The sequence below is a fragment of the Manacus candei genome, unplaced genomic scaffold, assembly GCF_025592945.1.
Source record: "Manacus candei isolate 608988 ecotype Guabito, Panama unplaced genomic scaffold, ASM2559294v1 h1tg000082l, whole genome shotgun sequence".
Taxonomy (NCBI): Eukaryota; Metazoa; Chordata; class Aves; order Passeriformes; family Pipridae; genus Manacus; species Manacus candei.
This window is the reverse complement of record NW_026138130.1, coordinates 558,965-568,517: the sequence shown is the minus strand read 5'-3', so window position 1 is coordinate 568,517 and position 9,553 is coordinate 558,965. Positions and strand designations below refer to the sequence as shown.

At 42.4% G+C, this 9,553-nt stretch overlaps 1 protein-coding gene across 35 annotated transcripts in view; it reads left to right on the top strand.

The window, feature by feature from the left end:
- The first annotated feature begins 166 nt into the window (after window positions 1-166).
- Window positions 167-9,553, top strand: part of SLMAP (sarcolemma associated protein) — an 86,928-nt gene continuing 77,541 nt past the window's right edge. For 14 of the 35 annotated variants that reach the window (XM_051811596.1, XM_051811590.1, XM_051811607.1 and 11 more), the window contains exons 1-2: window positions 174-251; window positions 373-1,743. In XM_051811596.1, coding sequence (XP_051667556.1) covers window positions 1,546-1,743 — 198 coding nt within the window. In that variant the 5' untranslated portion in view covers window positions 174-251; window positions 373-1,545. Of the gene's footprint in view, window positions 252-372; window positions 1,744-9,553 lie in introns of all 35 variants that reach the window. The other 21 variants (XM_051811608.1, XM_051811601.1, XM_051811615.1 and 18 more) reach the window with 3 other exon arrangements.

The following is a 9,553-nucleotide window of genomic DNA, read 5'->3' as shown; positions in this document are numbered from 1 at the left end:
CTCTCCCCTTTTCCCGCTCCCCTTTCCCGGCTCATCCCACCGTTTCCCCCGAGCTCCCCCCCCCCAACTCCCGATCCCAGCGCCCGGAGCGGGGCGGGGCCCGCGCGTGCCGCAGCCTCACCGCTCCCAGCGCGCATGCGCGTGGCGCGCCGGTGCGCACGCCGCCCGCCCCCGGCCCCGCCCCGCCCGGCCCCGGCGCCGCGGCCACACCGGGAAGGGCTCCAGGCGCTATGGCGGCGGCTGCGCGCAAGGTAAAGGGGGGAGCGGGCGCGCCCCGAGCCGCCCGCGGGGCCGCGCCAAGCGGGGCTGGGGGGACGCGCGGGGCCGCGCCGAGCGGGACGCGCTTGACCCGGTTTGTTTTCGGCCCCGCAGGTCGGAGGAAAGTTCCCGCGGTCGGCGGCCGCCTGAGCGGCAGGAGCGACCGAGCGGGAGCGCCCGGGCCCGGCCGCCAGGCCTCTCCCGCCACCGGGGCAGCGGAGCGGCGCTGGGCGGGCGGAGAGCGCGGGGGTGCGCAGCGGGCCCGCCTCATGCGCAGCCACCTGCGGAGGGGCTGAGCGGAGCCGCCGCCGCCGCGCCGGGGGCTCCTGGCGGGCACTGCCCGGGGCAGCCCCTGCCCGCCCGCCCCGGCACCGCCGCCACCGAGGGACGGACGGACGGACGGACGGACGCCGGCCCTGCCGCCGCCGGAGCCACCGCCGGGGAGCGACCTGTCAGCGCACCTCGCAGGCCGGCCCCGAGGACCCTTCCCACGCGCCGGTTTGTCCCCGGGAGAAGGAGAGTTGGGAGCCCTCTCCGTGCCTTATCAAGTTCCTTATCTGAGCGGCTGCCAGACGCTGTAGACCAGTTCGGCTTTATCTGGTGCAGGGGAGGAAAACAGTGTATCTCTCGCACCCCATCCCAAATCGAGGACCACCTATTCTGCCGTGGTTTAATTCACGAAGATGGTGAAATGCGGATTGCCGTGTGAAGCAGCTAGATCCCTGTTGTGGACTGAGGGCTTCGTATTCACCTTCCAGCTCCCGATCTGTGCTCTGTGAGAGAGGACACTAATTCTTCTCCTTCAACCCCTTCCCTAAACCTTTCCTTGCTTCCATGTTGCATTGGTCAGACTTTTGGTCAGTGTTGTTTACGGAAGGGGAGGGGAAAGAAGGCAGTTGAGGTTACAAACAAAAGTACTTGTATGACTCATCTACTTGGATTTAAGACATTATATCCTTCTTTCAAGGGGCCTTTGCTTCTCTCTGAAGGAATCAGATGCTTGTTCCTATTCTTCCAGAGGAGGATGGATTGAAAGTTGTCCATTTTAGACTTTTTTTGGGCCACTGCTGATATTATTAAAGACATAATGGGGCTTTTTCACTGGATTATTGCCAGGATTAGTTTACACACTGAAACAATGAGTTGTTAGGCCTCTCATACGATAATATTTGTCCTGCTTTAATATAAAGTTGCTGCGGAGGTGCGTTAAAAATCGCGGAGGACAGTCTGCATCAGAGGAGGCTCTCTTCGTCTCTGGTTGGTGTGGCAACCAGCAATCTGTCCTCGATGCCTTCAGCCTTGGCCATCTTCACTTGCCGCCCGAACTCTCACCCGTTTCAGGAGCGTCATGTCTACCTGGACGAGCCCGTCAAGATCGGCCGCTCCGTGGCTCGCTGCCGGCCAGCCCAGAACAACGCCACGTTTGACTGCAAGGTGCTCTCCAGGAACCATGCTCTTGTCTGGTTTGATCACAAGACAGGCAAGGTAAGATGTTTTTCTTTCTTTAAAAGTGTACTGAGCTGCACGTTGGCTTCAGCAAGTCCCTCTAGGCTGCGGATCACCCTGGTTTTGCGGTGATAAATACGGCTGCACGTGGAAGGAGTAAGGTTTGTTTCAAAACGATTACTTTTCAGGTAAGTTGGTGATTTCTGACTAAGCAGAAACTTTATTATTAAAAGTATGTAAAACTAACAGTTGAAAATGGTGATAAGTACTGAAAAACTTGCAGGTGTGTTATTCATTGCTGGAAGTAGGTGATTTTTAGGTGAGTCATAGAAATGTGAAGGCACAGGCTTGTATCAATATAATGGTGTAATACCATTTGTTCAAATGCTGAGAAATTACCGTTTTATTTGAGCATGTAAATAAATCTCATTGTGAGGAGTGTCAAAAAATGGATTTAAAAAACCCCATTGTGTTTGGCACGCTCACTCTTCCTACTTGTCCTATTGAAATTTTATTGAGTATTTTATTTGGGTCTGCTAGAACTTTTGTTGCTGGCAGCAGGAGTGTAACAAGTGGCATACAAGGTGTATTTTCTCGTTGATAGTGAAAATGGTTTTAAAATATATCCTGTGTTGCCTTCACTGTTCCTCTCCCAAGGCTGGCGATCTTGTTAAGTGAAATTGAGGGGTTCTGTAGTGCGTCTTTTGTCCACTAGGGATTGAACTGGGACAAGTAAAGTTGTTTTACTTAATAACTGTCAAGTTAATTTTAAATATCCAGCAAGAAAAGAACAAAGTGCAGACCTCAGTTCCTCAGCGCTGTATTTTTTTCCGAATATATTCATGTTACACCCTAGAACTTTATGTGCTCTAAATCAGCTGATTGTTAACTTCACACCATGCCCTTCTATGAAATGCAGTCAGTATAGCTCTGGGTTTTAAGAACAATGTGGTCTGTAATTCAGGTTTTTTAGTAATATGACACAGCATGAGGAGCAGTACAAGGCAGTCAAAGTTCGTAAACCTCCCATTGTTAACTATCCCGTGTTATGCAATCCTTGGGCATGATGGGACAAGACAAGCATTTAATTTCTTAAGGCTGGGTTATGGCATGGCTTTCAAGTTACCTGCAGGTAATTGTGCAAACTGCTATCTGTATGAAGTGTTTCATTAAGCATATTGCTTTGGCTCTGCTGTGTGTGTCATGTGCATTCTTGGACTCTTGAAAGCTTAGGTGCTTGAAATACTTTCAGTTTAAGCTTAGTTTTTAACATTTCCTTTGGCTCAACAAAGTAAAATGCTCCAATTTATTGTGCTGTCTTTAAATTAGAAATGTTGTGCATATAGCTTTTTATTAACATTTCTCATGACTAAGAAAGATTTTAAGACACCCCCCTCCGTGCTCTATTATGTTTACAAATAGTCCAGCCATATTTAAGATGGTTAACTTGGCAAAGCACTGAGTGTCTGCTGACGAGCTTCAAGGACTATCAGCTGTGGGTTTTTTGGTTTGTTTTGAAATTTCAGTTAGCTTTGGCTTTTCTAATATAGGTCAAACATTTATAGGCTTATTCATTTTATCTGTCTGTTTTAAAGTAGCAGCTTGGCAGTAGGAAGTAAGAGGATGATATGTGATAGTTCTTGAGATTCCATGTGAAGATGTGATGGGAGTCTGCTAAAATTGCCCAGGTGGAGATCTGTAGCCATAGTGGTCAGCTGAAGAGTGAGTTTGGGATCATGGATAGGGATCCATTCCTGTGAGTGTTGCATGTTAGATGTGGTGGTGCTGTAAAAGGTTTTTTAAAGCATTGGTACAGCAGTGTGGAGAACTTCAGATTCTGTCTATGTTTCTTGGCAATATGGTCTGGTTTTTCATCTGGTAGAGTATCTGAATGATAAATTGTGAGATAGCTGGAGGAGAGGGGTAAATGCATTGTTAGAGATAATAGATATCAAATGCTGTTATGAAAAGCCAGGTGGAAGATATTGATAAATACAGGCTTGATCCTGAATCACAAGAACCACTTTAAAGAATTCTGTGGTGTTTTCAAAATACAAACAAAAACATAAAACTATGCCAGAACATTTACAGGGAGGAACATACATTATCATTGTTTACAGAACTGCTAATAGGCACATCTCATTTAGGAAACTGTCATTATCCTATCAATGACCTAAATTTAAACTTGCACAAATTGTCACGGTATTTTTAAACATTTTTTAGAGGCTTATATGTAGGACTTTTATCAATTCTGGGTTTTTTGAAAGATAAAAGACATTGAAATGTTAATTTAGTAACAGAGAGAATAATTCAAAATGGTTTGTGAATGATCTGGAGCTGCAGTTTCATTAGTTTGTGGGCTTTGGCCATACCAGTTTCTGGCATTCCCAGTCACTCGGTCCAGTCTGTGCTGCCTCTTGAGCTGCCTTTCAGTTATACTCCAGTAGTCTTTTTTTTTTTTTCTCTGAGGATTTGGAGTTTATTTTAGTGAATCATGTGAGTGGTCCTGTTTACTACATGGTCTGTAAACAATTTTATCAGCATAATCTGTAAAGAGGGGTAGAACCCAAAGAGAGGGAGCATCAGTAAACAGTGGTAAGGAAACTACACAGTGTTTTTTCTGAGGCAGAGGTAGGCATAATTTAAAGTATGTCACATAAGTAGACCAAGTTGAAGATGACATTTTACTTACAGTTGAAAGATGTCAATGTTTACTTTGTATAAAGGCACTTCAATTATGCATGGAAAAAGTTATGTGCCCAAGGAGATAATGTCTATGTAACACCAGCATTATTAAGGATGAAAGTAGGATGGATTTTCAGGATCACCAGTAAATAGCAATTAAAAGCAGATATTTAAATTTGGGTTTGCTTTTTAAAATATTTTTAACATAATATCTAAGCTTAAATGTGTGTAAAATGAAGGTGGGAGGAGTTGGTGGTGGGATTATCTGTACTTGGACTTTTTCTGTGCTTAGTAATACTTCTACAGACAACCAGTGAAATGCCTCTTTTTGCTTTTCTTTGTAGGTAGAGCGCAATAACCTCTTGTAAATTTTTCATACAGTGATAACATTAGAAGATTATGCTTAGAATTAATTTTTATTTCGTGTTTTTTTTAGTAATTACAAGTTAATCAATCTGGGTTTTGTAGAGATGCCTGAAAAAGTGAGTCACTAGATATGTAGGAAGTAGATGTTGTGCTGAGCATGGAGTGTTCCCAAAAGTGTGAATCAAAGCAAAAGGAAAAGTGGGCTATAGTTCAGAAAATGTAAATCTGTTTGCTCAGCTTATATCACTGCATATAGGAAGAAACTCTTTCAAATTGCTAAACTGAAATAGTTTAGCAATTTGAGTTGGGGGTTGGGGGTTTTTTCGGTTTTGTTTCCATTTTTAAAAATAAGCAAGTGGAAAACCCTGGAGAATTTGTATGTGACTTCTCCCAGGCTGAAATACTTTTGACAGATGTGGTAGAAGCTTTTAGAAGAAACATGAAGCTTCCAACAGATATCCAGGCTTTCAAAAATTGGAATTATTCAGTGCCTTAGATTGTTGTGACTTGCTGTTATAAGTACCTTTTATAGGGAATTCATTGCTGCAGTTACCAAAGGCTCTGTGAAACTGTGTGAAAAATGAAGTATTTTCTTAGATCAAAAGGACTTCAAGTAACTGGTCGTTTTTCATAACTTAAAAAAAATGTGTATAGGCACAAGTTTCTCTGTTAATGGTATCCAATACTACTGCTTTTGTTTAATTCAAAGTGGATATGAGTTGAATTGAGCACATTCATAGTATCTTCATGACAGAAACACTAACTAGTGTATTGGAAGCCATAGTCCACATAATAGCAAAGGAGATGTATGAAGGCTGTGCTTTATGGCTTCTAGGCTTACAATATGTGAGATAAAAATGTTACAGAATACTTCCTGCAGGTAGCACCCTCTTTAAAGAAAACAAACACAAACAACCCTCCCCACCCCCTAAAAAACCTCCACCAAACAAAAAACTTCCAAACAACAAACCAAAAAAAACCCACAAAATAACCAACCAAAAAAATCCCCAACCCCTTCAAACTAAACACAACCAACCAACCCAAAACCCAACACCTCAAAGCAATCACCCCAAAGGTACAGCCAAGGAATTACAGACTGGCTTTGAGTCCCTGGGAAAATCATGGAACAAGTTGTGGAACACTTTTCTGGGCACATGAATAAGATGGTTTGGTAGTAGTCAGTGTAGAGTTGACAGGGGTAAATCATGGCCTGCTGAGTCCAATTGGACTGTGTGATAAAATGACTCATTTTGTGGGCAGGACAGAGCAGGGCACACTCTGTACCTTGCCTTTAGCAGGGCTCTTGGCTCTTCCCCACAGTGGCCTGTCTGAGTTTGGGCACTGCAGTCTGGGTGTACGAGCAACTTGAGGAGTCAAACAGAACTGGTTTGGGCTGGGGCTCCATGGTGGGGATGGGATGGGGTGTTGGGGACGAGCAGGATGCCACAGGGTCAGTGCTATGAGTTGTCCTGTTCAGTGTTATTATCAGTGACCTGGAGGACACAGTGAAGTTTAGTCATGTTTGAAGGTGACACCATATCTGTTGGTGTGATGGGGAGTGAGTTGATATGCTCAAGGGCACGGCTGCCCTCCAGAGGGACCTGACCTTGCTGGAGGAATGGGCAGAGAGGAGCCTGAACAAGGACAAATGTGAAGTCTGCATGTGGAAAGGAAGAACCCCTTCCAGCTTATTAGACCCTGTCTAGGATACTGCATCTAATTCTGGACCACCAGTGCAAGAAATACATTAATAAACAGGAGTTGAAACGCTGGATGATCTCTTTGTGGTGTGTTGTACTAAGGATAAAAGTATATTGATCATGAAAGGAAGAAGAAAGAATGTGTAAAAAAGAAATATGTTTTTCACTTAACATTACATGGAATGTTTTGTGGATATCAAGAATTTGGCAATAGCCCAGAATTATAGAACATCTCTGGATATCCTATTTGTTCAGAAGTATTTTAATAAATCTGTCTTAAAAATGAAGTGGGGTATGAAAAATGGTATTTAGAGTTGCAGGATTTTTGTGGGAGATTTTTTTTTCCTGCTGCTTCCAGTGGAGATTTCTTTATGATACTCAGGCCTATTTAGTGTTGGTTTGTGCAAGGGATGTTTAATTTCTCATGTATCAGTAGCATTTATTTTGGTAGATACCGTGTCTGTTATTTATTTTTTCCTCTACTGCATCTTTTCAGCTTTCTGTTAGGATTGTTGTCCTTTGAGAGATGAACAGATGTTTTATTTTTCAGTACTCTTGATGTTGCTGTGTCCTTACAGTCTGCAGTGGAGACACTTTATCTTCCAAACATTGAATGTTTGTTCCAAGTGCCCTGGGGGACTGCCCTGGGATCTGCTCTAAGGCACTGAGGTCAAACTGAGGTGCGTGGATGCTTTTGGTAAGAGGGTGATGTCAGGCAGCCCTTACATACACCTGTTAATATTTTTATGTAAGTGCTTTTCACCCTGAGTGAACTATCCAATTTTATGCTGATGTGATCATAAGAATATTATGGGGTAGAGAGTCTCACTTTTGACAAACTTCAGCACCATACTTTTAGAACCTGGTGTGGGAGTGCGGGCGGCCATTTATAGTAGAGGTAAGTCAGTGCTGACAAGGATTTCCCTGCAGAGATACCATCTAGAGCCACTGCTGCAGAGCTAATACTGTAATTCTTGGAGCTGATCCATTGCAGTCATGATGCATCTATCCTGAGCCAGGAACACCAACACATTGATTAGGTTTTAAAAACAAACAAAAATCCCTTTTGTATTTGCAATGAATTTTTACAAACCTCAAATGAATCAGGTTACTTAGTAGGCATGAAGGCCAGTAAATGTGTTTTCCTTAGATCTCTAATAGGATGGTCCTTATCCCAGACTTATAAATGTAAAACCTTGCTTTCCTATTTTATATAATCAAAGTTGTTCTTGACATTTACTTTTTCCTGTGCTAGTTGCAGCAATCCATTGGTCATTTGCAGGTGGATTTACGTTGCGTTGGAGGAATACTTTGATTTGGCTTTGCCTTCTCATTTTTCTTGCTGGATTTGAACAGTTTCTGTTGCTTATTTATCTAATTAAAGTAATTGAATTTATGTATGCTGTAAGGGCCATGTGGGTGAGGAGTGTCTGTGTCAGTGGGCTGCTTTGGTTGGGTTGATTTGAATCTGATCTAGCTAGAATTCAGCAAAATGTGCTGCTAAAGACTCAGCTGTTTTGTTGCATTTTGGGTTTCGTAATTTCTTTTAATAGATAATGTAAAGTGAAAATGATTATTGTTCGTGGAACCTGGCCAGTGAAAAGGAAGGAAGAATGCTGTCTCCATCCCTATAGCCAGCAATTTTACAGCCTATTGCTGCTAAATTATACAATTGTTTGTTGTCTCTGGATTTTCTTTTGACTCACATCAATACTTGCTTCCTGTTAACGTTGCTCACTTGCCGAGACAATTTGGATTATCCAAGAGCTCTGAGTTTTGTAAGATCTTGCTGTGTCAATGCATTAACGTTCCCAATGTTGCTTTCCAGAAATGTTTCTGCTTGTGGCAGAATTGTTGGAAGAAAGCTTTGCAGCATTGCCACAGTTTGGTTGAATATAGACAAGTGTTTTTTCAGTCTGCTTTAGGAGTGGGAACATCAGGCAGAGAGATAAATTGGACTGTACCATCTTAATCCCCTGCAAGAAGACATATCTGTCTGCCAGCGCCCAGAAGAGTTTCCTTTATGAGAAGGAAAATCACTGTGGTGGAGCCAGACAATTAATCGGATACAATTTCTGTGTTGTATTGTACCAGACTTGTATGATTGAGCAATGTCTTAGTTTATTTCAGTCCTGAGAAAGTATAAATAAATGATGAACTTCCAGCAGGCTTATAATAGAAAGTCCAAAATCCTATAGTAACACTGTAGTTGAGTGGAAAAACACAGAAATTGCTAGCAGTAGTTTGACCTTTTTTTTTTTCTTTTGTAAAAAGTTAACATAAGAAATAAACATAAAAAGTACTGGGATTAGTCAAGGGTAGTTTAGGGCATGAGGAATTTATAATATCTTTGCAGAACTAAGGAACATTTCAGTATTGATAGTTGAACTGTGGTGTGTAGTAGAGGGAAATAGCTGCTATTGGTATAAACCTTTTAGTTTATAAATTAACATTAACCAACCATGGGAGAGACTGAAGAATTGGCAGTGAGATGGACTCAATTGCAAACGTCCTAATAGTGTAAAATAGTGAGAACTTGTAACTAAATACAAAAATATTGACAGTATTGTGCTACTATTAAAGCAAGTTTGTTCCCAGTAGGAACATCTTGTTCAGTTTTAGTCTTCACATAATAATTCAAATATGCTGGAAATATTATTGACAGGAAGTTCAATATAGGAACCATGCAAGGTATCAGATAATATATAAGCCATATAAGAGCAGACAAGTGACCTTCTGTTCTTGTGTTAAGAGGCTATTGAATAGAAAAGTAAGAACAAAGTTATTAGTGCTGTATATTTCCGTAATTGCAGTTGTAATATTTCTTCCATAAAAATAAAATTAATGCAAGGGCTTAAGATGCAAAAGCTGTGGGTGCTTGTTAACTGCATTGAGTAATAACCTTTTTAAAGGAAGAAATAGAAAGGAATAGAAATGCTTATGTTTCAAATCCGAGATGTGAAGCTCTGTTATGGGCCAGATATTTGTACAGCAAGTTCTTTTGAAGACATTTGGTACTGGCTGCTGCTATTTGTATATGCCATTAGTCTTATCTGATAGGCAGTTTTTGCTCTTACCTGGCACTTTTCCAAAGTTGT